General features: G+C 51.8%; 10 protein-coding genes across 10 annotated transcripts; 6 read left to right on the forward strand and 4 right to left on the reverse strand.

The window, feature by feature from the left end:
• On the forward strand, nt 1–4549 carry JCM6883_006199 (uncharacterized protein; the record flags this gene model as incomplete). The annotated part of the gene is made up of 11 exons (XM_076634421.1): nt 1–87; nt 152–229; nt 296–432; nt 1982–2344; nt 2449–2545; nt 2621–2736; nt 2802–2845; nt 2912–2994; nt 3057–3243; nt 3315–3922; nt 3999–4549. Coding segments are annotated over 11 exons (2351 nt in total), but the record flags the coding sequence as incomplete, so codon positions are not given.
• Nucleotides 4550–5485: 936 nt separating this feature from the next.
• TIS11 (Tis11p) lies at nt 5486–8517 on the reverse strand (the record flags this gene model as incomplete). Its single annotated transcript, XM_076634422.1, has 8 exons — nt 5486–6301; nt 6367–6436; nt 6499–6536; nt 6602–6823; nt 6889–7834; nt 8027–8084; nt 8156–8395; nt 8457–8517. The coding sequence occupies 8 exons, from the start codon at nt 8515–8517 to the stop codon at nt 5486–5488; spliced, it is 2451 nt and encodes an 816-aa protein (XP_076485559.1).
• Nucleotides 8518–8631: 114 nt separating this feature from the next.
• LIP2 (lipoyl(octanoyl) transferase LIP2) lies at nt 8632–9602 on the forward strand (the record flags this gene model as incomplete). Its single annotated transcript, XM_076634423.1, has 2 exons — nt 8632–9069; nt 9135–9602. The coding sequence occupies 2 exons, from the start codon at nt 8632–8634 to the stop codon at nt 9600–9602; spliced, it is 906 nt and encodes a 301-aa protein (XP_076485560.1).
• Nucleotides 9603–10015: 413 nt separating this feature from the next.
• On the forward strand, nt 10016–12278 carry PUT1 (proline dehydrogenase; the record flags this gene model as incomplete). The annotated part of the gene is made up of 6 exons (XM_076634424.1): nt 10016–10465; nt 10559–10648; nt 10732–11219; nt 11297–11379; nt 11465–11932; nt 12007–12278. 6 exons carry the CDS (start codon nt 10016–10018, stop codon nt 12276–12278), a joined length of 1851 nt encoding a protein of 616 aa, XP_076485561.1.
• A 242-nt stretch (nt 12279–12520) lies between these two features.
• On the forward strand, nt 12521–13679 carry JCM6883_006203 (uncharacterized protein; the record flags this gene model as incomplete). The annotated part of the gene is made up of 3 exons (XM_076634425.1): nt 12521–12757; nt 12893–13327; nt 13404–13679. The coding sequence occupies 3 exons, from the start codon at nt 12521–12523 to the stop codon at nt 13677–13679; spliced, it is 948 nt and encodes a 315-aa protein (XP_076485562.1).
• A 215-nt stretch (nt 13680–13894) lies between these two features.
• Nucleotides 13895–15220, reverse strand: JCM6883_006204 (uncharacterized protein; the record flags this gene model as incomplete). The annotated part of the gene is made up of 7 exons (XM_076634426.1): nt 13895–13960; nt 14044–14111; nt 14174–14417; nt 14503–14557; nt 14625–14653; nt 14730–14968; nt 15049–15220. 7 exons carry the CDS (start codon nt 15218–15220, stop codon nt 13895–13897), a joined length of 873 nt encoding a protein of 290 aa, XP_076485563.1.
• Nucleotides 15221–15832: 612 nt separating this feature from the next.
• On the reverse strand, nt 15833–18087 carry JCM6883_006205 (uncharacterized protein; the record flags this gene model as incomplete). The annotated part of the gene is made up of 3 exons (XM_076634427.1): nt 15833–17463; nt 17592–17738; nt 17814–18087. The coding sequence occupies 3 exons, from the start codon at nt 18085–18087 to the stop codon at nt 15833–15835; spliced, it is 2052 nt and encodes a 683-aa protein (XP_076485564.1).
• A 416-nt stretch (nt 18088–18503) lies between these two features.
• Nucleotides 18504–21134, forward strand: JCM6883_006206 (aminopeptidase P family protein; the record flags this gene model as incomplete). Its single annotated transcript, XM_076634428.1, has 12 exons — nt 18504–18691; nt 18763–18795; nt 18850–18891; nt 18958–19019; nt 19077–19177; nt 19249–19297; nt 19362–19873; nt 19939–20157; nt 20219–20532; nt 20601–20689; nt 20758–20918; nt 20985–21134. The coding sequence occupies 12 exons, from the start codon at nt 18504–18506 to the stop codon at nt 21132–21134; spliced, it is 1920 nt and encodes a 639-aa protein (XP_076485565.1).
• Nucleotides 21135–21822: 688 nt separating this feature from the next.
• Nucleotides 21823–23320, reverse strand: JCM6883_006207 (PXA domain-containing protein; the record flags this gene model as incomplete). Its single annotated transcript, XM_076634429.1, has 2 exons — nt 21823–22016; nt 22084–23320. The coding sequence occupies 2 exons, from the start codon at nt 23318–23320 to the stop codon at nt 21823–21825; spliced, it is 1431 nt and encodes a 476-aa protein (XP_076485566.1).
• Nucleotides 23321–24052: 732 nt separating this feature from the next.
• On the forward strand, nt 24053–24778 carry JCM6883_006208 (uncharacterized protein; the record flags this gene model as incomplete). Its single annotated transcript, XM_076634430.1, has 2 exons — nt 24053–24630; nt 24700–24778. The coding sequence occupies 2 exons, from the start codon at nt 24053–24055 to the stop codon at nt 24776–24778; spliced, it is 657 nt and encodes a 218-aa protein (XP_076485567.1).
• Between the last annotated feature and the right edge of the window lie 122 nt (nt 24779–24900).

Raw genomic sequence — 24900 nt, forward strand, 5'->3', positions numbered from 1 at the left:
GCTCGACAGAGATGAGTACGGAGGATGAGTTCGAAGGAACGAATATGTCACAATCGAGAGCTGCAGGTTTCCGAGGAGCGAGAACTAGTAAGTTTCTGTTCAGTTCGACTTTCGCATGTAGAGGTGATACTGATAGTTCGCTTGCTCACAGGGCAGAATACGGATGATCAATTTGGAGGAGTCCCTATGCCTCAATCAAAAGCCGCCGCCAAACGAGCTTCGCAGGGTTGTGAGTCGCAGATTTTCTCCGGTGAACATGGTTGATCGCCGTCGAGCTGATATCGCGATCTCACAGTGAGGAACAAGTCCAATACGACACATGGAATTACAACGAACGCCCTATCGAGTAGTCGCCGCGTCCAACGAGTCAATCAGGGGGAAAATGGTGCGTTGCTTTACTTTGACCGACTTCTTCAGTTACTGATGGTCACAGTGAGTCTTCACAGACACTTGTAAACTCCTTCGGATACTCATTGACAGACGCGTTGAGTTCATGGCTTCGAACACGGCCGATATTAAAAAATTCGTGGTGAAGATGGCTGATGAAGGAATGCTCAAACTGAATAAGGGTTTCCCAGGCAAAATAACAGCGGTTGGTGCTACTACCGGGAACATCAGGAACTCATTCAGGGAGATGATAAAGGGTGGTGGTGTCGTTGGATGGGATAAGAACTGGAGTCTGGGTTGAATCTGCTTTCCTTCTGGCATCCCTATGGTTTTTTCGTTGTGTGGCTTTCTCGAGTAATCTCAACTCTACGTCTCTCATGCTCTCTCTGTCTCGCTCGGGATGATGGGAATGATAAGTGTTCCATGCGAACTTGTGAAAAGAATTTTCAAAATTCACGAGGGAGAAATCGCGTTCACTCATTTCCTCAACTCACTCTACACCTACTCAGCCACTAAAGCCCCTCACCTCACAAACTCAAAGAGAACGCGTCAACCTTTCGTCCGCCTCGTCCGCTCTCTCTCCTCTCTTCTTCATCCCTCGAGAATTCCTTGCCCTCTTTCCCTCACTCTCGCACCTCACCGGGTCCTCTACACCTAGCGGGAGTACCGGAGACCCTTATTAATTACCTTCTACACCTCCCTCTGCCTCCCCGCCGACCACTCTGCTCTCGCTCGTCACTCAACTCTGTTTCATCTACAACATCGACTCTTCATCCACGTTCTCCTCTAAGCGACTGGAAAAGTAGTGGGATAGATCAAACTGTCAGGCTAGAGGATCTGAGCAGTAACTGTAGAGCTTCTGAATGAGTCAACAAGCACCTCGAACAACGTTCATGTAACTCGCTCCTCACTCTCCCTCTAGTCGTAGTCGTAAGTACTCGGCTAATACCGCCTTTGACACCGTTTAGACTTCAGATAAGAGTCGTCACTTCCGAAATGCCCACTCAGCTTCCCGTCGAACTCCTCCGCCTCGTCGTCGAAAATTTCCGACTTCCTCCCTTCTCGAGCAATTTTCGAACCGAGGAGCTCGAGAGGGAAACCCAATCGACGCTTTGGTCCCTCTGTCTCACCAGTCGCGTCTTGAGAGAAATCGCTCAACCTCTCCTCCACAACTCCATCGAACGGCTTCGTATGTTCCTTCGTTGGCGGAGGAGAGTGAGGCGGTAGGGGATTGTATGAGCCTGAAGCCGGAACTACTTCCGGAAGGGGTCGAGGTTACTCCGCCAATGGAGGCCTTCAGGACTGATCCTAATCCGAACCGAGCTCGAGGTCGTATGGATAGAGGAGGAGGTGGATCCGACAGCGACGAGGATTCAGACTTCGACGCCAATGCGTTCGAGGACGAAGAAGACACTTCAGCTTCTTCTGATGAAGACGACCACGGGACTTTCAATTCTCATACTATGACCGCAACGTACCCGACTTGACTCTCCACCTCTCACCTCACGCTACCCCTCTACCCCCTCCTGTCAAATCTGCATCCGACTCTTCTTCCGACTTTCCTTCCCGCTCTCCCATCTCTCACCCTTCTCAGTTCCCCTCGAATGGATCGATTCACTCTCGAGATCCACCTTCTCCTTCGATCGCGAGTCATGCGTCGACTCGAAACGAATTGAAGCAAGTCGAACCATCGAAGGATTCGGCGACTCGATCCGATCGCAACGCAGCAACAGCGAACGAGGCATCCCTTCCTACGATTGGGAAACGACAAAGCGATGACGGAGAAACCGCTGCAGGTGGAGGAGCAGGAAGTGGAGGGGAGGACAAGCTCAATTTTCAGCAAAGAGTTTGGAAAGTCTTGAAGAGACACACGGCATTCATCGGTCCAGGAGTAGTCGCATCTATCGCCTACCTCGATCCTGGTAATTGGTCTACGGATTTACAAGCCGGAAGTGCTGTGAGTTTCACTGTTTCCCTCGCTCGATTTTGCTTTCTTCACTTTCGCCATGCTGCTGCGAGCCTGGGCTGACCGTGATGGTCCTCAAATCTTGGACGAAACAGTATGGATACAGTCATCTGTTCGTCATCCTGATGTCGGGTTTGATGGCGCTCTTCTTTCAAATTCTCGCGACGCGTTTAGGTTGCGTCTCTGATGAAGGTACGTCTCACTTTGCTCTTCATTCTCTCTCGTCTGATCAGCCCCGCTGATACTTACTTCGACGATCAATCGCAGACTATGCTACTCACTGTCGCATCGCTTTGCACAACCGAGACAGCAAGTACAAAATGTTCTACCGCTGGGGAGTTTTGTACCCCTTGTACGTCGTCTGCGAGATCGGAATCATCTTCGTAAGTCATCCCACCCACGCTGTCTTGGTTGTCGTGGAACTGACACCCTCTTTCGCTCGCCCCAGACGGATTTGGCAGAATTGATCGGTTCCGCAATCGCGATCAACCTGTACGCTTCCGAGCTCGAATATCTCGCGGTAAGCTGCACAAGCTAACTTCTCCTGTCCTTTGTTAGCCTCATTCCTGCGATCCCGCTTTGGGGTTGCGTTTTGATCACGGCAGCAGACGTTCTCCTCATTCTTCTTCTCTTCAACCAATGTAAGTCGCTCTTCGATCCACTCGCGTGATTCTGAAGGAGAGCTGACGCCCTTCTCGATCAGACCCCACTCGTACTGTGACGCGCTCGATGAGATTGTTCGAGCTTTTACTTGGACTCCTCGTTCTTACGGTACTCGGTTCGTTCGTTGCCCTCCTTGTCGAGGTCAAGCCGAAATGGGACGATGTCTTCCTTGGATACGTCCCGTCGAGCGGAGTCATCAATAATGGTGGGATCTACATCGCCGTTGGGTTAGTCTCCAGTTCTCCCTCACCCTCTCCTCCTCGAGAGTTCTTCCTCTGACGACATGACCTGTCGATAGTATCATTGGAGCGACTGTCATGCCTCACGCTTTCTTCATCGGATCGAAGATGGCCTGCATGAGACGACTTCCTCCTTCGGCCTACGGAGACGCCGAGGATGAACGACTTGAAGACGACGACGAATACTATTACAAGAACTCAAAGGACGAAGACTCTACTTTTACGTCTGCTCCCGAACCTACTCCCGTCGAACAACCGAAGCCGCGTCACTTCTTCATGCCGTCTCTACATCTCCCTCAACCGTTCAAAATGACTCAAGCTGGATTCGATTTCGTTTCGACGCCGAGGATTCCGATGGACGATTTAGCGCCTAGTGGAGAATCCTCGCAGGAACAAGAACAGGATGGGAAGAAGACGAAGAAGCCACAACCGGTTGAACGTCAGAGGCCGAAACCTTCGCGCAACTGCATCAAGGCTCATCTCACTCACGCCTGCTTCGACGTCGCTGGATCGTTACTCGTATTCGCCCTCGTCGTCAACTCCGCAATTCTCATCCTCGCCGCTGCCGTCTTCTACTACGGAGAAGGAAGGAGCAGCAGCACGAGAGGAGAAGGTATTAGTGATCTCTTCGATGCTTACGCTCTCGTCAAACAATACCTCGGACAAGGTGAGCTACGGCCTGAACTATCGAGCGCATCTTCTGTAGTAACGCTGATAGATTGGTGATCATCGCTTTCTTCCAGCTCTCGCTTACATCTTCGCCGTCGCTCCCCTCGCCGCCGGACAATCCGCTTCGATCACCGTGACGTTGGCAGGACAACTCCTGACGTCCGGCATGCTAAGGTGGCACACGAAACCATGGAAACGTCGTCTCGTTACCCGTTTGATCTCGATCGTCCCGAGTTTGGCCGTTTCGATCGGAGTCGGTCGAACTGGAATCAGTACTCTCCTCGTCGCTTCCCAAGTCGCCCTCAGTATCGTTCTCACCTTCGTCCTTCCCGCTCTCATCATCTTTACCTCGGAACATCGAGTCATGGCGGTTCCGATTCCGAATTACGTCCCTCCTCCCTCTTCTTCTCCTTCTTCGAGTCCTCCCGTCGTTCTCTCCCGCAAAGAACAACTTCGAGCTCTCCTTACGACCCTCAACCCGATCAGGAAACGAAGACTACCTCCTGGAGTTCTCACTTCATACGCGAACCCTCCGATCGTCGTTTACCTCTGTTGGGCGATCTGGCTCCTCATCGGTACCGCGAACGTCTACGCCTTGTACACGCTCGCGCACGGTGAAGCCTAAAAAGGGCTGTTACTTGATGAACGGAATTCGGCTCTCTCTCACTCCCTCTGTATCTCCTCTCTTGTCGATTTTCTCTTCAGTTTCTGTGTTGTGTGTCGTTTCTCATGGACATTCTATCTGCTTTTCCCTTTCTTTGATTTGAGTTGCTTGCTGTACGCATTGAAGCTTGATTCTGCCTCTCTATTTCTTCGATTCTTGCAGAACAGCTCATTCGAGAGGGACTTTCAGAGTCTGAAGTAGACAGGATCAAACGACGCGACTTCTTTTCAATTATGCGACTAAACAGAAACGACGAGGGGGAAGAACGAACGAAGGGAGGAACAGAGAACAAACGAAGACTAAACACCCAGAAAAGACCAAAACGAACGACAAGAGAGAGAGGAGAGAGTTATTGATACAAAAAAGGGGAAAGCTATATGCAGGGTTTTGAAGCTCTTAACAAACTTGAACGAACGAACGAAGAGAGAGAAATACGAAGGGAGGGGGAAGAAAGACGAAGTGTTGCTATTTTCTTATTTTTTGCTTTTTGTTGCGAGAGGTATCTTTGCGAGAGAAGACGAGGAGGAACGAGAGGAGAGTTCGGGGAATCTAGACGAGAGACGGGGGTACTGGGAGGAAAAGAGTTTGCGAGAACGCTCGAGTCGGAATCGGAGTCGTTTTTTTGTTGCGAGGAGAGTTTTGATTTTGCGTTGCGTTGCGAAGATTCGTTATATTCATTCGTATTTTGCTGGGGGTTGCAGAGGTGAAACGATATGTGCCGGATATTTGCGAGAAAAAGGTATGGGTAAGCGATATAGGTCGTAATCGTGAGAGAGAGTGAGAGAGGAGAATATTTCAAGCGATGATGGTGAAAAGGGTCGACGAGCGGTCTTGTCCTCTAGCGAAGGGTGAGTCCTTGGAAGCGAGATCCGACCGGGCTGTCGAGAGAGTCTCCGTTCAAGTTGAGATCCTCCGATCAGACCATTCGAACGAGTCGGATTTCTCGTGAACGTCTTGGTTTCCGAGCCAATCGATTCCGATCGGACGCAGGGCGAGAGGGGAAGAAGGGAGACCAGCCGACGAGAGGGAAGATTGAGATCCGTGACGTTCGAGACCGGGAGGGGTGAAACTGCTCGTGCCGGACGAGAAAGAAGAGAACGAAGAGTTGTTGCTGAGGGTACGGTCGTGAGGGTGGAAGCTCGTGGCAGGGCTCGAAGAGGGACCCGTGAGAGGACTCGAGAGCGAAGCCGAAGAATTTTGAGAGTTGAGCGAGTAGCGGTGAATTCGTGATTTCGCGGGTTCTTGGTGAACGGCGGGAGCTTGACCGAGACGAAGCGACAGTCCGAGTCCGACGTTTGCGTCTCCGAAGGGGTCGACAAACGAAGGAGAGTCGGGAGATTGAGGTTGACTCGCACCCGAAAAGGAAGGACGGAACGAGGTCGTAGGCGAGTTCGCGAGGGAGGACAAAGCTGAACCGTTGTTGTACGACGACGACGGGGGAGGGTTCGATCCAATGTAAGTCGAAAGAGTAGGACCGAATTGACGTTGAGGCGCACCGGCAACCGCAGTCGAAGTCATGAGGTGAGCGCGACGAGAGACGGATTCCGAAGGAGAATCGGGTTGATGAGCGGCGACGGGAGGAGAAGAAGGAGCGACCGAGTTAGTTCCTCCTCCAGCTCCAGCTCCTGGAAGAGCTTGGTGAATGAAGCAGCAACGAGGTCCGTAGGGGCAAGAACCGTTGATCGCGAAAGTGCGACAAAGCTCACTCTTGAACTGAGGGAACGAAAGAATACGGGTCAGCCTCTGCCATTCGACTCGGAGCAAGGAGAGAGTCATACCTTGGGGTGCCTCGAGTTTGAACGTTGCTCTTCGCGTCCGTGAGCGAATTGACATCTGAACCCGTAGCGACTAATCAACGATTCCGAGTCAATTCCTGATGATCCAAGGTGAGGAAGAGAATCACGACATACCAAGATCCCTTCTCTTCCCAGCTCCTACACAATTCGGTCTGTGAGACAGAAGTGAGAGAAGAATCAGTACGAGCTTGAGAAGAGAGGAAGAGAAGGAGCTCACTTTGTAAAGTTCGAGTTTACGGTTGTTGGGAGAAGGACCGGGCAAGATTTGACCAGCAGCAGAACGTTGAACCGAGAGCATTTGATTTTGACGACCCCTCATCGCCGCAACTTTGACGACCGTTTCATCGAGTCCACTCGTCGCCGGATTCGCATAGAACCCTTTCGTTTGTTCCGAATTGACGACGTACAAAGCCGCGAGAGGGTTCTCTTGGTTCATCGCCTTGTCGAAGTATTCTCCGATTTCCCAGAGTTTCGAAGGAGGCGGAGGAGTCTTGAGCGTCGAACAACAGGATTTCGTGTAGATTCGCGAGCTTGGATGTAGAGATCATCTTCGGGAGTGAGGTTGAACGGTTCAGGGTGAGCGAGAGGAGGGTAGATTCCAGAGTCGAGACTCGAAATTGAACCGTGACGAGAAGAGTAGGGCGAGTAGAGATCTGGCTGAGGAGAGAAGTTGTCGAAACCGGCGGGGAGGATTGGAGGAGCGACATCGACGGGAGAAGGACCAAAGTAGGAAGCGAGTTGTTGAACAGTCGCGTTACGATCAACCGAGTGACGAGAAGGGAGAGAATTGCCGAAGAACGAGCTCGAAGAAGCGATACTCGACGAACGAGAGCGTTCCGAAGAAGAGTAAGGAGGAGAAGAGAACATCGAATTGTAGCGTTGTTGTTGTTGAGCGGTCCAATCTTCTCCGGCTTCGTCATCGTCGTCATAGTTTGAAAAGTAGTCGAAGTGGTTTCCTCCTCCGAGTCCTTCTCCTCGACGGTAATCTTGCAAGCGTTGAATCTCTTCGGCGATTCCACGATTCGAGTACGAGTCGACGAACGATCCAGTCGAGTCGAAACGAGGAAGAGCAGAGTGAGGGGGAGTATCGAGAGGGGAGAAGGAAGCTTGGGTCGCAGGGAAAGGGAGAGATCCGTGACGAGGACCGACTGAAGCGGAACTGATTGGAGAGAGACGAGAGAAAGGGGGAGTCGACAAACTCGTGGCAGGTTGAATCGGTCGAGGAGAGAAGATGAAGGGAGCAGCGGTCGGAGCGAGTTTCGAAGCAGCGCCAAAACTTTTCTTTTTCTCCTCCTCCTTTTGCTCAATCACCGTTTCCTTCTCGCTAGCCATTTGCGAAGTCGAAGGAGTCGAATAAGTACTTTGACTGTGATCACTTTCCGAGCTCGACCTGCGTTTTTCCGATTCTTCGATCGATCCAATCCTCTTCCTTCCTACCTTCTCCCTACCGCTGTCACTCTCAGGAGCAAACGTGAAGTGACCAGCAAACCACCCTGATTCATTCCACTGGAGAGGAGCGGGAGAGAGAGTTCGAGCAGTCGAAATGGGTGCGAAAGTCGAAGTTGAAGCGAGGACGTTTTCTTCCTCCTCCGAGCGAGTCGATACTTCGAGTACGGGAGTAGGAGTCGAGTCGCTGACCTACATGGGTTGTCCGTACATAGGTTGTTGCATCATCGGTGGAGGGCCATGATTGTAAGGTTCTGCGTACCCGCACGATAGTAACGAGCTTGAGCATAGGAAGAACGAAGAAAAACGAAAACTGGATGCTCACGCTGCTGATATCCCGGACCCGAGTTGTAACCTCCCGATTGCTGTTGCATTTGCGGTTGATGTTGATCTAATCCGTAAGGAGGTGGTGCGCTCCTATCCGACGCTCTGTGTCCACTGCTTGAGGGGGGAGGACCGGGAGGAGGAGCGTATTGCGACGATTTGTATTCGGGTTCGTCGAGTGGATGGGTCCAAATTGAACGTGGAGGGGTTGCGCGGGTATCGACGTAGAAGTACTGGTTGTCTGTAGACGGCCGAGGTCAGCGAAGGGAGATTACGTAGGCGGAGAGAGAGAACAAACACACGGTTATTGTCCCATTGCTTCGTCCAGCCTGGAGGAAGAGAGCGGGTATCGTCTGCCGTCATATCGAGCGCGTGTTGGTCTGCGGTTGTCTAGGAAGCGAGTGGAAGAGAGAGCAAGAAACGAGTTCCAAGATCTTGTCGGCGCAGCTCTCGGTTCCGACCTCATCACTCAATAATATGTTCTCGACCTTAGCTAGACGGACATCAACAACTTGCAACAGTCTATCGGCGGCCTCTAGTCAAGCAGCGAAGCTGTCACCGATTCGATGGACTTACCTCCCTGATCAAGTTCCCTATACACACGGTTTACTCCTCCAAGAACACCTCGTCCAGTCTCGACTATCCGCGAAAGCTTCTCTCCTCGCCGACCCTACCTCGAAAGACGCAGAATCGTTGGAAAGGATCGCTTCGACGGATATTTTATTGCTTTTACAACATCGACCGGTTTACACGGCGGGGAAACGAGAGAAGGATCCGATACAAGCAGAGAAGGAACGGCAGAGACTTGGGAAACTCGGTGCGGATTACGTGCAGACTGGAAGGGGAGGTCAGACGACTTATCATGGTCCGGGTCAACTTGTTGGGTATCCTCTCATCGATCTAGGCGCTTCGAAAGTGAGTCCAACCCACTCCTAGACGTACATTACGATGCGGAGACTGATGGGACGGACGCGATACAGTTATCCACGCGGTGTTACGTCGACAAGCTCGAAACTTTTCTCGAAAACCTCGTCTCATCCTTCTCCGTCCCTATCCACGACCTCCCTCACACGGGCGTCTTCGTCTCCCCTACATCGAAAATCGCTTCGATTGGAGTACAGATCCGGAGGAGGATTACGATGCATGGGTTTTCGATCAATGTCGAGGAACAAACGAGGAAATGGTTTGATCAGATTGTCGCTTGCGGATTGGACGACGTGACGAGTACGAGTGTACAAGCTGAGCTCACACGGTTGGGTAAACTCGATGGACGGGAGATCAAAGTCGAGGGTTCAGTTCAACAAGCGGTCGAGTTGTTCGGAAAACAGTATGGGAGGGAGATGAGGCAGCTTGAAGATGGGGACGAGTACGAGGTGACGAGACGGATGATCGAGGACGGAATGAAGGGTAGGCTACCAGAGATGAAGAGGGAAATGCTAGGAGTATGAAAAGACGATTCAGCAATATTCTGGGTATTCTGCTGGTGAGATCGACTCGTCGCGGAGAGATGGCCAGAGGTCTCGAGAAGATCGTCCCAGGGCTGGTGGAAGAAGGAGGAAGCAATGAACGAACCGGAGAGAGTAAGTTGTGAAGAGAAACCTTCCGAGCTCGTCCTCTCTCCTTTTTCTCCTCTTCTACTCCCATTCACCTCAACTCTTACTCGGCAACACAACACGCGACTGCAAACTTTCGGTTCTCTCCGTTCCTTCCCCCTTCTCCCCGAAACCGACGATTTCCACATCCGAGCGGCAAACTTCGGAATCAGTACGACCTCGCTATCCTTTCTCTCGCTCCTCTTCTCTCCCTTCCTTCCTTTCTCCCTGTGGTGTTCATTACGTTCGCCCCTTCTTCCGACATCGTCATGTACCGGAACGCGACAAGAAACGTTATTAGACGCATCACTCAACCAACTCGACGTCCTTCTTCCACTACCTACCATTTCGAGTCCACCGCCTCAACGTCTCACCCTTCAACTCGAACAAAGGCCTTACGATATGCGGGAATCGGAACACTCGCCCTCGGAGCTGGCGGAATCTATCTCGCGAATACTTCGTCCGGCTTACCTCTCCTCCCTCCTCCTTCCTACAACTCCTCCGATCCTCTCTCCTGCCTAGACCCCTCGGCTCTCTCTCGAACAACCGCGCATCTCTCGGGTCAAACAATCTCGGATTTGTGCAGACAATGGATCGTGTTTGCGATCTCGGAGCAAACGACGTTGGTACAAGCGGGTCCGTGGATGATGGCAAAGATTGAATGGACGAGGGATAATGTACCAGTGTTGGGGAAAGTGGTTTGGGAAGTTTTTGCGTTTGTGAGTCCGACCGAGTTCGAGTCGTTGCGAAAAGGTGACAACGAGAAGAGCTGACTCTCTGCACCTTTCTCTGTTGTCGGATCGATGTCACAGGGTATGAATCAGACTTTCTATAGAGTCTTTGTCGGAGGAGAGACTGTACCGGGATGTCAAGAGACCGTCGATAAATACGCAGAGAAAGGCGTGAGCTTGCTTTTCCCTCCCTCTTCGAACTTCGACGTAGCTGACTCGCGATGCCCACTGTTGTCAAACGCACGTCACTCTAGGTCGGAGTAATGTTCAACTACTCTGCTGAAGCTCCTCTCGGAAGCTCGAAGCCTACTTCAGGAATCGATCACAACTGCATGCGAGAAATTCATTCGGCCGTGATCGAAGCGGCGAAACTCACACCACCATCTCCTTCCACTTCCTCGACTACCTCCTCCGATAGCCCGGCCCCGACGTCCTCAGCTATCAAACCCTCCTTACTCGCTATCAAGCTCACCGGACTCATCTACGACGCCTCACTCCTCACTCGAGCTTCAAACGCCCTCACTAGCAGTACCTCATTCCAGCGAGGCAACTCCTTCTCCCCATCGACAAACTCGGAAGATTCGTCCGACAATTTCGTATTTCCTTCGAGCCCCGAATTATCCGACGAGGATCATTCCCAACTATCGGAACTATATCAAGGCTTGAGGACCGTCGCGAGGGAAGCGAGGAGACAAGGAGTCAGGTTGTTGGTCGATGCGGAACAGAGTTGGTATCAACCTGCGTGAGTCGTCGACGGTATCGTTTCTGAATCATCCAGTCTGACTGACAGTGAATCTGTTGCTTCAAATCGACTCACAGGATTGATCATTATGCGGATTTGCTCTCGCAAGAATTCAATAAACCCGATTCGAACTGTTCAGTTCCGATCGTCTATAACACCTGTGTGTCTCTCTCTTCCTCTTTCCTCCGTACTTTCCTGCTCCAGTGCCGGTTCTGATTTCGTCCTCATCGTGTGCGATTATGCAGATCAATGCTACCTCCGTACGACTCCCTCGAAACTATCCTCCGCCCTTTCTCACGCCACTTCCCACAATTATTCCTTCGGCGCGAAACTTGTTCGGGGGGCTTATGTCGAATCCGAACGGAAACGTCATCAACAACTCCGGCTCACGAATGTGGAGGAAGAAGACCGGAATGGAGAGCCTTGTATCGTTTGGGATTCGAAAGACGAAACGGATCAATGTTACGATCAATGCGCGACCTTGATCGAGAAGCGGATCGCCGGAGAGCTCAGGGATCCAGCCAATAACGGTAACGAGGGACAGGAGCCTAAAGCGCAAACAGGAGTTTGTTTAGCGAGTCACAATGGAACGAGTATGAAGAAGTTTCTGGAAAACCTGAGGAAGGACGGATTGGTGCATGTCACGGAGGGCGAAGGGAGACTACAGGTGGATGATAGACTGAGGGGACGAGTTGCGTTTGGTCAACTAATGGGTACGTCTCAGCCTTTCTTCTCGAGCTTACTCTCGCAAGAGGAAAACTTATATCCGTCGTTCGTTCTTTCGCAGGCATGTCCGACAACCTCACCGCAACTCTCCTCTCCCTCCTACCTCCACCACCAACACCTTCCTCTTCGTCGACTTCAATCTCGTCGATTCCTCTCGTAGTGAAATATGTTCCCTACGCGACCGTCTCCCAAGGACTCCCCTACCTGATCCGCCGCGCAAATGAGAACCAAAGTATTCTGAAAGGTGATCCGACGAGTGGGAGAGGTGGAGCGAGGGAAGAGAGGAAGGCGGTTGCGAAAGAGATTCGAAGGAGAGTTGGGTTGTCATTTTGAAGAAGTTTCGGTTTCGAGTAGAGTTTCATGTTTTTCCTAGAGGTCTGCTTACTTTACTATACGAGAGCATTTTGTTTGTTGTAATAACGCGGTCAAGTGCAAGTTGTGGATTCCTCTCGATTTGTCGATTGCGAAGTGAGGCTGTGCAAGAGGGAGCGATTCGAAAAGTGACGCACTTGACTTTCCCGTTTCTTTCTTTCCTTCTCCCCACTCACTTCACTTCCACCACATCAATCACAAACATGTCTACACACCCAACAGAAGCACCTCCATCATACGAATCTGCCTCGTCGCACTCGGGTCCTCGCGATACGAACCATCTCTCCGTTCCCGGTCGAGGTCGCTCAAACTCGTCCGCCTCGAACACGGCGTCGAGTGATGAGGAAGGCGCAGAGAGGGGATTATCGACGGATGAGAGGGTCTCGATGGAGGACTGTTATCGCGAGCTGCCTGAAGGTTGGCGTCGCGAGTTCGACCCGGTGAGTTCTCTCTTCCCTCTCTACTCGTTTCTGTGATTCGTTCGCTACTCTCCGCTCGAGATCGGCAGCGATTCCATGTTCGAAGCAACAAAGGACGTTGAGATCTGACCCAATTTTTCGACGCAAATTCCGCAGAATTCGCAGCATTTCTTCTTCGTCGATACGAAAGCCTCCCCTGCTCGTTCGATCTGGGTCCACCCTTACGACGACGAAACCTACTTGAGAGCGCACCCTCAAGACCGCGAACGATCTCGTTTGTACTCGCCTCCCGAAGGTCCTCCTCCCAACCTCGCTGCGGGATCCTCGACCCCGGGTTCGAAACCTACGACTGGAGGTGACTCGAAGTCCGAGAAGGAGGGTCACCATTTCTTCCATCGTAGTAGCAGTCATCAAGGTGGAGGAGGAGGAGGAGGAGGAGGAGCGACTTCAGGAACTTCTTCCTCTTCGGCTTCTTCGTCGACTGCACAGAAATCGAAAGACGACCGTACGCTCGGAAGGAAATTGAAGGACAAGATGACTGGATCGACTCACGAAGAGCGCGTAGCTCAACGTAAACGTCAAAAGGAAGAAGTACGTCCCTCCTTGCTCCCTCCCTCCGTTTCTTTTCAGAGTCATAGCTCACTCACATCTCGCTACGATCAAACAGGAGATGAAAGCCTATCAACAATACATCATGCGTCGCAACGAATTGCTCAAAGCACAACGCGAAGGACGCTACCAAACTGCTTATTCTGCTCCTGCCGGACCCTACTCTCGACCGATGTATGGAAGCTACGGACGACCGATGTACGGCTACGGAGGAGGATACGGCGGTGGATACGGTGGATATGGAGGATATGGAAGACCCTATGGTGGAATGGGAATGGGAGGAGCCGGAATGGGATTGTTGGGAGGTCTCGCCGTCGGAAGTTTGTTGTTCTAAATTGTTCGGACAGTCGTTGTACATACATACATCTAATCTCCTTAGCTTACTGTTCAAGTCTTCTGTTTGTTTTGTCTGGAAAGATTTATCCCTCATTCGGACGAGAAAGACGTCTTGTGAGGATGTTGAGCACTGACTTATGATTTTCAAGCTATTTCGAATTACTACGATGGAACAGCGGGAGCCCCTGAACAAGCGATTGCATCGTCGTCCGTCTACGAATGAGTCCATTCAGGTTTCTTCTTTTCCGCGAAAGCCCTCATTCCAACCTTTTGGTCGTTCTGTCGGGCCCAACCGGTAAAGCATTCATGGCGATTAGTCAACAATGACTCAAACGCAAAGAATGAGACGCGGGAGGGCTCACGGTAGCGAAAAGTTGATGGAAGATTCTACGTTCGAAACGAAGTCCTTCTTGAAGTGATAATTCGTACGCTAGCAAGCACCGCGCGTCATCAGCTTCCTCTCAAACACTCAAAGAGTTAGTGAGGACTAACCAGCATTAACTCCCTCTTTCCCGGCCTGTACCGCGACCCTTCCCTTACTCGCAATCTTCTTCGCGACCTTAATCGCCTCCTCAACTACGTCCTCCTCTTCTTTGACTACTCGACTGACGAGACCCCAATCGGATGCTTGTTGAGCCGTGAAGTTTGAACCGGTTAGGACTAATTCCATCGCTCGAGATTTACCGATCGCGTGGGTTAGACGTTGAGTACCTCCCGCACCCGGGATTACACCGAGCTAGAGGAGAGAGGAGACGTGTCAGTGGGAGATGACGAGGGAGATCTGAGAAGGGGGAGGGCAAGAGGGAGAATGGGAGACGTACGTTGATTTCAGGTTGACCGAAAACTGCGTTAGGAGCAGCGAGGATAATATCGCACCTGAATTGAAAGTACGGTAATGAGCAATGCTACACTCTTAGACATGAGTGCAGCGTAGAAACCGTACATCATTGCCAATTCGCAACCACCTCCAAGCTTTATTCCGCAAAAACGAAAACTCGCATCAATCCCAACGAACTCTACCTCTTCAAACGTCGAGAAAGCGACTCACAGCGTACCCACTAACCGCCGCTACGACAGGTTTCCTAAACCTCTTCAATTCGTCTGTCCAATGACTCAAGAAATCTTCTTTGTAAACTTCCGCAAACTCTTTATCCTTCATTTCTTTGATGTCTGCTCCCGCGGCAAACGCTTTCGAGGACCCAGTTAGAACGACGGAATGACAGGAATCGTCTGAAGAGAGGGAGGAGAGAGCTGAATTGAGCTCGTGGAAGAGTGCCGAATTGAGTGCTAGGAAAAAAAAGGAGAGGGAATGGCACCGGTCAGTGATGATGAGACTAATGTAAGGTGTAAGGAGAGAGTGAGCTAACCATTGAGAGCTTTCGGACGGTTCAGAGTGATGAGAGAGACGCCGGGAGAAGGGGAAGAAACGAGAATGTTCTCGTACGTGGGAGCCGTAGTGAGGGTACGGATATCAACACGAGTGAGCTGGGAGAAACGGAGTGGGGTCGCAGTAGAACGGAGTGCGGTACGAGCGAACATTTTGGAGATGATGATGATGAGGGAGGAGGAGAGGCTCGGAGGTGGGGAGAAATTCGAGGAAGGAAACGGCGACTGGGCTTTTGAGTAGTGTTGATGAACAGTCGAGCGAGAGTCGAGTGCTTGAGATAGGCGAACTGAGCCGGATGGAAATTAGGAGAAACAGAAGAAGCTCAAAGTTTCGAATTTCGCCGGTTTCCCGCGTTTAACAGTCACCCTCTCTCGAGTTCTCTCGCCGTAACTTCGTGAGAGTCGTAACACAGTGCTAGAAAGTTGCAAGAAGAACGATACCAAAAGAGAGAAGAGAGGTTGCGAAAAAGGGGTATACGAAACAAGAACTGTGGGAATTCAAACAACAGGGGAGAATCTAGATAGGGGAAGGAACGACAAGAAACGACGCGGGGTTTGCGAGGGAAGACGAGAAACAGGAGAAAACTGGTACATAAAACAAGGAAGAGAGAGGAAAGAGAGAGGAAAGAGAGAGGAATTCTGCGATTTTTGTTCTCGTGAAAAACGACGAGGTGGGTATTTGAGCTTGCGAGTTGGGTAGGCGGAATAGAGAATGACTTGAGAGTGAAAGTACCGGTGTGGGTGCGTTTCGGATCGAATCGGTCCTTATTGAGGAGGAGGAGGAGGATAAGCTGCCCAATAGACTCCGGGAGGTCCAGCATTTGCATAAGCCAACCAAGGACCCGGCATCGGCATCGACCAAAGGTGTTGTTGCTGGTGATACTGACCCGGATGAGGGAGATGCGGCCAAGGATTGAATAATCCCGCCGAAAGAGGTGGAACTCGATTCCCGTACTGGACGTGCTGAGGGTGGAACGATTCTCCTTTGACTGAGACTGAGGAGCCTCCTGTACTTGGTCGTGGAGTTGAGGTACCTTCGTCGAATGAGGGAGTCAGACCAGGACTCGAAAGGACTTTGTTGCTCGATCGACGAGATTGCGTTTGCGTTTGCGTGGTGGATTCGTGAGGAAGTTGATGGGAGAACAAGTGAGAGGGTAGTTGGGAGGTACGACGAGACGAAGTCGACTCGCTAGAAGGAGGGGACGAACGAAGACCGGAAAGGACGGATGGTTTCGAGGGAACGTAATTTGTTTGACGAGAGGAATAAGTCGGACTTGAAGCGAGAGATCCTCCAGCAGGTCGACAATGAGGAGGAGGTGCGTGATAGGGAGCTGGATAGGGAGCGGTCGAGAAACCGTAAGGGTGAGGGAAGTTGAGCGAAGGAGGTTGAGGCGGAGGAACTTGATGCAAACGACCTTGACCTTGTCCTGCCGCAAGAGAGTAGTAGTCGAGCGAGCTCAATCGTCGATGAAGAGGTTGACCAGGATCGTAGCGAGGCGAGAATCGATCGGCGAGAGTGTCGAACGATTGGTGAATTTGTTCGACATTTGCGAGTTGCAACGGGCGAGGGAACGAGCTGTGAGGGCCATGAGTCGGCGGAGTCGGAAGGGGAGAAGGTGATGAATGTGGGTGAGCCAAAGGAAGACCTGAAGGAGGGGTGTAGACGGGTGTGGAAGATGAGAAAGAAGCGGAAGAAGATTGAGATCTCGACATCGCAGGAGTAGGATTCGATGGAAGGAGGAGATGAGGAAGTGAAGGAAAGCCAACAGATTTCATCGCATCGTCGAGATTGCGTTTCTTGCTGCCGCTCCCACTTGACCGGCGCAAAGGAAGGGAAGAAGTTGGGGAGATTTCATTCGAAGAGGAAGTCGGTCTCGCTTCGAGCGATCCGGGATAAATCGGTCCAGCTGACAAAGGTTGAGATTGAAGGTGAGGATGGGGTGCCGACGCTGGGAACCCGAGGGGAAAGGAGAAACTTCCGAACGGCATAGTTGGAGTCGAAGTTGCGCTCATCGTCACTCCTCCTCCTCCTCCTGATCCTGCTTCTGAGACTCCCTCCACTCTCCGTCTCACATTCCTATCCTCTTCTGTACGAAGTTGCGGTAGGAGATCGAGAGCGTGTCGACCCGGAGCTGTGATCCCTAATCCGAGTTCTCCTCCTCCCGATTTCTCCATTTGACGACGAACTCTCGACGTCGAAGCGATCTTGCGAGGTAATCGACCTACACGAGCGTTCCTCGCCGCTACGTGACCTTCGAGGAGCTTGAGGAACGACCGAAACTCCCGCTCAGTAACGTGTAGCGACCAATTCAATCCTTTCAAAAATTCTGCTTCTCCTTCGACGAGCGGTTTCAATTCGAGCGACGATACTTGAGACCATGTTCGAGCAGTGTAAGCTGTCAACAACGGAAGGAGTGTATGCAGTTAGTAAACGGAATGCAGTTCCCCTTCTCGCACGAGTCTCCTCCTGCCTGTCTTTGTTCTGCTGCGAGCCTGCGATGCGAGAGTGGGTTTGAAAACTCACTATTGTCATCGAGAACCTTGTTCGCCAACATCAACCCTGTCACTGCGAGTCTGAATTCTGATCCGGGAGAACCTTTGATCGAGTTCCTTTGCTTCAAGCGAGAAACGAATAAAAGAGCCAAAATCACGACCGAATGCGCTACCTGGGCTACACGCAGATACTTTCGAATTTAAGCCCCCTCACGTTCATATGCAGAATTACGAGAAGAGTGTGGGTACTCACTAGTCGTGAGAACGTCGTGGCAGAACATCACGAATCTCGCATTGGGAGCGAATTGCATTCTCCTCATTCCTGCGTCCTCCTTCATCTCCCCTTGATCCTCCTGCTCCTCCGTGTCGGTGTTCGGTGCGAACCATAACCATACAAACATTTCCGCTGCGAATGAAGCGAGAGGAGAAGGTTCCGGAGGAGGCGGAGGGAGATTCGAAGGTGGAGAAGGTGGACATGAAGGTTCGACCGTGATCGGTGGAACGGCGACTCGAACTGATGGTACCATTCTTCCGCACTACTCAAGAGGGTCGGTGAGGGTAAAAACCTCGTGGTGACGAGTCGAAGAGCCGTTGACAATTTCCCCAAAGTCGAGGTCGGATGCCGAAGACGATAAGGAGAGGAGAGTCGAGAGGGAAGTCGTTCGGAGAGAGAGGCGTAAACCTCCCCTCTGTGAATCGAGGTCGCAGTAAAGAGAGGGGATGGAAGGAGAACGAGAGAACCGCACGACTCGAAGAATTTCCACAATTCCAAGGAATCTCACCCTTCCGTTCGCAGAATGACCGAATTGAATTGACACAATTGAACAACTGTATTGTCTCACTTCCCCTTCTCCTCTCTTCGAATTCGAATCGGACCCACGCGAGAGCTCCACTTCAACTCCTTTTTCCTCTCTCTCACTTCCCCGACCTTCCTCGCAATCGAATGGGTCTCTTCAGCTCTTGCTTCACTCCTCTACGATCAAGCTCTTCGTCCTCGTCTTCCTACAGCATCGACGAGAAGGAGTCTTATCGGCATACCCCGACCTTTCCTTCGAATCCCACGCGGGAGGACTCGAGTTCTAAACTAGCCCAACTTCGAGCTCAATTGACTGAGAACAAGTTGGACGCATAGTGAGTGATCTATTCGAGCTGGAAACTGAGAGGCGTATTGATCAGTTGTCTCGTGATGATGCGATTTGCAGTGTCGTGCCGACGGCAGATGCGCATTCCTCAGAGTAAGCTCATTCAGTGTCGACTACCATCGTTGAGTACTGATTTTGAGCCTACAGATACGTTGGAGAGTCCGACAAGCGTCGAGCGTGGCTCTCAAGGTAAGTTTTCATTTTCTGTCTTCGACGTTTTCCCTTCGCTCACCCGCGTTCCTGCTCTGGTGCCAGCTTCAACGGATCAGCTGGAGTAGCTATCGTCACTCACGATGCCGCTCACCTCTTCACCGACAGTGAGCTCGGTCACTCTGCAGAAAGAGACCTGATTTGACGAAAGCGTTCTTGCGTAGGTCGATACTGGGTTCAAGCTTCGAAACAGCTCGACGATAACTGGACTCTCGAGAAAGTCGGATCTGATAAGGTCAAGAACTGGGATGCTTGGTTGTTGGATGTGCGTGAACGTTGTTCGAGGTCCATCCGAACGAAGGCTCAAAGCTGAAATTTGATTTCGAACGATTGTAGCTTCCGGAACAAAGTCGAGTGGGAATCGACCCGTCAGTACTCGACTACGGTGAGCCTCTCTCGCTGCTCATTTCCCACGAGCGCTCGACTGATCCTCATCGCTGCTCGAACAGGAACCGGGAAATCGCTCCGTTCGAAACTCTCCCAAAACTCCATCTCCCTCGTCTTCCCCTCCGATAACCTCGTCGACTCTATCTGGTCCTCTCGTCGTCCTCGCTCCGCCTCTAGAATCGAGCTCCACCCGCTCAAGTTCTCCGGGAAACCCGCCTCCGAAAAGCTAACCGATCTACGAACTTACCTCACTTCTCAGCATCCCAGCCCCAACGACGAACCGACCTCTTACCTTCTCACTACGCTGAGCCCGATCGCTTGGTTATTAAACCTCAGGGGAAAAGATGTCGATTTCAATCCAGTCTTTTTCAGTTTCGTACTCGTCAATTCGAAGGCAGGGTTCACTGTTTGGGTTCAAGAAGCCGCCGTGACCGATGAGATCAGGAAAGAGATTGAAGAAACAGGGGGAAAGATTGCAAAGTACGAGAACGTGCTCGAGGATTTGGCAAAGGTTGAGGGAAAAGTCGTGACGGATTCGAAAATCAACATGGCGATTGTTGAAGTTCTTGGTGAAGTGCGGCTTACACACAGTTCTCCTCGAAGTCCCGCATGTCACTGACTCTGCTTGAGCTTATGTAGGATCGAGTCGAAATTGTCAAATCCCCGGTCGAAACTGCTCAAGCTATCAAAAACTCGACCGAAATTCAAGGACTTCGTTACGCCTACTTACGAGACGGAGTTGCATGGGCTCATTGGGCCGCGTGGTTGGAAGAAGAAGTCAAGAAGCGAGCTGTTACGGAGTGGGAAGCTGCCGAGAAATTGACAGAATACAGGGAGAAGAACGAGAACTATGCAGGGGTGAGTGTCGCTTCTCTCCCTTGTCCTTCGTGCTCGAACTGATATTCCCCTCTCGCCAAAGCTCGCCTACGAGAACATTTCCGCAACAGGAGAAAACGCCGCCTTACCTCACTACGCCCCTTCCCCGTCAAATCCAATCCCGATCTCGCTCAAAGCTCCCTACCTGAACGACTCTGGCGCAAACTACAAAGACGGCACGATCGACACGACTCGAACGGTACATTTCGGGAAGCCGACGAAGGAACAGAAGAGAGCGTTCACGAGAGTTTTGCAAGGTCATATCGCGATTGATCGAGTTGTGTTTCCGGAGGGAACGACGGGAGCCGCGATCGATGTATTGGCGAGGTCGCCACTTTGGTCAGAGGGGATGAACTAGTGAGCTTTACCTTTCTCTTCGCAGTCTGGAGCTTCTGCTGACCTCGTTTGCCTTCCTTCGCCCGCAGTAATCACGGAACGGGTCACGGAGTCGGAAGTTACCTCTCAGTACACGAAACCCAAGTCGGGATATCAGGTTCCTCCCTCGCTTACTTCAGTAAGCTATTCGCTCTCCTCTCATTCGATGGCAAAGCTCATTGCGCCTTCCATTGTCTTCACTCGCAGACACTCCATTCGTACCGGGCCATGTCACTTCGAACGAACCCGCTTACTACGAGATCGGATCATATGGGATTCGAATAGAGAGTGTTTTGGGCGTGAAAGAGGTCGATACTCGTCGAGGGTTCGGAGACAAGAGGTGGTTAGGATTCGAACGATTCACTACTGTGAGTACAATCGGCTTCCACTTCCCTCGTCTACGAATTCAGCTCACCACTTGACTTTCTCCCCAGGTCCCGATCCAAACGAAGATGGTCGATTATTCGCTCCTTTCGAGGGAAGAGATGACTTGGTTGAAGCAGCACAATGAAACGTGTCGACGCAAGTTGGCACCATTCGTCAAGCACGATAAGAGGGCGGTCAAATGGCTCGAGCGACAATAGGAGTTCAGGGTTAGGTGCTCAAGTTTTGCTCTCTCTCGATGTTGTAATCGCCTAAGTCTCTGCTGTAATCTACCGACGTGGTCATGACTCGGGATCTGCGGAGACGTCTGAAAGAGCGGCTGCGAGGGCGAGAAGCAGAAGCGTTAAGCTTTGACACAGTGCTGAAGAGAAGCGTTTGAAGACAAAATTCATCGCGGGTGAGAGGAGAGGAGGGAATTGAGCTGAGGCGACAGTGATGGGTTTCTGTTGTCTCGACCAAAACCCATCGCAAAAATGATGGGTTTTTGTCGAGAGTGTGATGGGTTTTTGTCGAGAGTGTGATGGGTTTTTGTCGTTTTCGCAAACCCATCACAATTCGACAGTACTTTTTCGAAACCCATTACTTTGCGCATTGGTTTTCGACGATCCCGCAAAACCTTCAACGCCTCAACATCTTCCAAGATCGCGATAACGCTCTCGCTGAGTCAAGATTCGAGGATTCGAACCCGAGCGAAATCTTACGAGAGAAATGGTGCGCTGAGACCGATAAAATGAATCGAGAGACTACTCGCAGCGATCTCCGAGACCGGAGAGAGTATGCCATGATGAGTGTAGTAGTTACGGGGTGAGAAGCAAGAGAGCTGGAATACGACAACAAGAAAACGGATAAAACAATAAACAGGAGTGAATGGGAAATAACGAGTTCTTCTCACTCTTCTGGAGTGACGATGAGCTCGGGGAAGAGTTTGCCTATCAGTAAGTCGAGCACGAGCACGAAGAGATGGACGTTGGCGACGTGTGAAGAGAACGGGCGAATGAGACGACGAGCGAGGAGAAGGGAAGGATCCTTCTCGGTTTCTGACGGTGCCTCGTTCGGAGGGAAGAAGAATAAAGACGCTTTGTCTGTGAACAATTTCTCACGAACACGAGTCAGCGCAACGCTAGGCGTGATAATTAGGGAAGAGCTCACTTGGTAACAACCGAGCGATCGCTGCTTCACATCTCTGCTTCAACTCCTGTTGACCTTCAGCGTCCGGATCTGGATCTTTCTCTGCCGGCCATCCGTCATTCGGAAACATTCCACGAGTGATTCCCTCGAGAACCGTTTTCAGAGTTTGCTCAGTCGTGAGCGAGGTCGTGACTGTCCGGTAGAAGTAGGCGTCGAGGGTACGAGAGATGAGGGAAAGGGGAAGGGAAGCAAAGTGTACGAGTTGAGAGAGGGTAGTCGACCGCGGAAGTATGGCGAGAATGAGAGAAAAGACATTCGAATGGAGAGGCGGGGAGTAAGGATCATGCGAGGGCGGGTGAGTTGCATTTGCGCTGATGAAGAAGTTAGAGAGAGATGACAAGGTTGAGATTGCGATTCCCGGTAGTCGAGCGACGATCGAAACGATTTGATCCAAAATCGAAGGCGAGCTGGGAGTCGTTCCAGTCTCGAGACTTGTCCGTTTCGTTCGAGCGAGTTTGTCGGCCTCTCTTCCTTCGATTAACTTTGCCACAACCCCGTGTGAGAACCAAGGCTGTGCGACCTTTCCGAACACGCTGCCAAACACAACTCCGACTAGGACTTCCCTCACGATCGCCCGTTCCGTCTCTGCTCGATAATCTTCCGGAGGCAGCAACAGCTTGAGGAGATGGTCGACGAGGGTTCTCATATACACTGGGTCGACTCGAGGGGCTCCTCCGACGAGGGAAATGGCGATATGAGGTTCGAGATGGTGGAACATTTCTTCTGTCGAGAGATTGTGAGCCGAAGAACCTCCAGCTTTCTCGTTCGCGAGATCCCAATCCCGATAATGATCCTCCATCAGTGCCGGCAAGTCCCTCAGCAATAACTCGGTCCAATCGATTGTTGCGAGTCTGACTTCGAGAGCTTGAATAACGTGAATTAGGATCGCGGTCACTGCCTGCAAGAAGTCCTTGTCGGGATCTCGAGATATTCCTCCATTGTACCATGGGGTAACGAACGCGCGAAGGGAGAGAGCGATGAGGTCGAGGATGAGAGGATCGAGGGTCGAATGAGCTGAAGAATGGAGGATTCGAGGAGGAGTCGCGGGAGTGCCGTTCGCCGGGTAGAGGATCTTTTGGTACAGGGGTGGAGCAGGCCTTGCGCTATCGAAGGCCTTCGGTGTTGCGAGAGTCGGAAGCGGTGATCGTCTGCGAGGGTCGGAAGTCGAGCTGAGTCCCACGGCAGGCGAACGTGACATCGTTGATCGTTTCCTGCTATCCTTGGAGATTTCATCTGTCAGCTCCTGACTCTGGTACCGCCTTACCTTGACTCATCTGCATCAACTCCCCGCTCGGATGCACGCTCTCCTTCCCGGCCCATCACGCGCTGCACGAGGGTTGATCGGGCTTCCGAGGTCCGTAGGTGAACTTGAGAGCTTACCTAGAGTTGTCTGTGATCCGACCGAATCGCTGAGACGGCACTGTCCCCTCGGGTTCCGAAACGCTCTCTTCTCCTGCTTTCCTTCAGGTTGGTCAGAGACGAACTGATCCTTGAGTATTCTGTGAGCTTGATCTTCGTTCTACTGTGGAGTTGTTCAAGTCGGTGGAATGGGAGAAGAGGATCGCGACTCTCGTTTCATCTCTTCTTTCGACCCTACTCTCCGCAACGATACAAAGTGACTCAAGCACACGCTCAGCCGCGATACAAAACCTACAGCTATGTCTCAACCCGCTTGCACTGTCAGGCAGCTACTCGTTCCCTGCCGGCAGAGCAATTTCGCCAATAGAGTCATTTTCCTTGCGAGCGACCCTCTCATTCGTGCAGTTAGTTCCCTGTTGTTGTCAGCGGAGACAGGCACTCTTCACTGGGCAAGAGAAACGCCATCGTCGGGCGAGCCAGCACCGCGGGAATCTTCCGGAGCTCGAGCCCTTCAATTTATGCCGCACGGTCTAAACCCACCTTGTTCACTTACGACTCTACCCCTCGCCCAATGTCCTCGAGAGCTTCTCCGATCCCTGCCGACGCATTCGAACGACCTAGTTCTCCCAGTCCTTCTGTCCGCTCAAATTGCTCTCAATTCTCCGCCAGACCCTCTTCCACGTTCTCCCCTTTCCGCCCCATTGTTCTCCCGAGCACTTATACTCATCGACCGGTCGTCTATCGAGCGGGTGCAAGACCTCCTCCTCCGACTGCGTTTCCAGGTCAACCGATCGGCGAAGTAGGGAAAGAGGACGATGAGAATTGGGAGACGGCGTCAGTATCGAGTTGGGGCGGAGATGATGTGAATGAGAACGGGAGGGCGTTCCATCCTAGGCTGCGGGATCTTAGATCACCGAGGCCAAACGTGAGGAAGCCGGAAACGAAGGAAAAAAAGGATGGGATGGAAGAGAAGGAAGCAGTCAGGGAGGAAGGAGTGGCAGGCGCCGGGGAGACGAAGACGACAGTCGTAGACGAGGGAGCAGCGAAGCAGAAGGCGGAGGCTGAGGGAGAAACAACAGCTGGAGAGGTCGAATTAGCCGACGGGGGTCTTGCGAAGACATCGAGCGATGAACAGTCTCGCGGATCTGAGTAAGTCCAGCTCTACTCAAGCTCTACGGGTGCTGCCTCCATGGCTGATCATTTGCCGTATCGGGGCAGAAGAGAAACGCAAGCTGGAGACGAGAAAGCCGCCGTGGAACCCCATCGGACCTCAAACTCCGAGGAGGAGCGCAAGTAGGAGGTGGTGTATGGCTACAGTAGATATTCTGACGATCGACTCGACGAGGGAAGAGTAACGCGCAATGCTAGATTAGAGGTCATTTCGAGCTTTCGCACGAATTCGGTTGAGCTGAGCCCTCC

The sequence above is a fragment of the Sporobolomyces salmoneus genome (genome assembly GCF_050403485.1).
Source record: "Sporobolomyces salmoneus JCM6883 DNA, S_salmoneus_JCM6883_v1_ctg60, whole genome shotgun sequence".
Lineage (NCBI taxonomy): Eukaryota > Fungi > Basidiomycota > Microbotryomycetes > Sporidiobolales > Sporidiobolaceae > Sporobolomyces > Sporobolomyces salmoneus.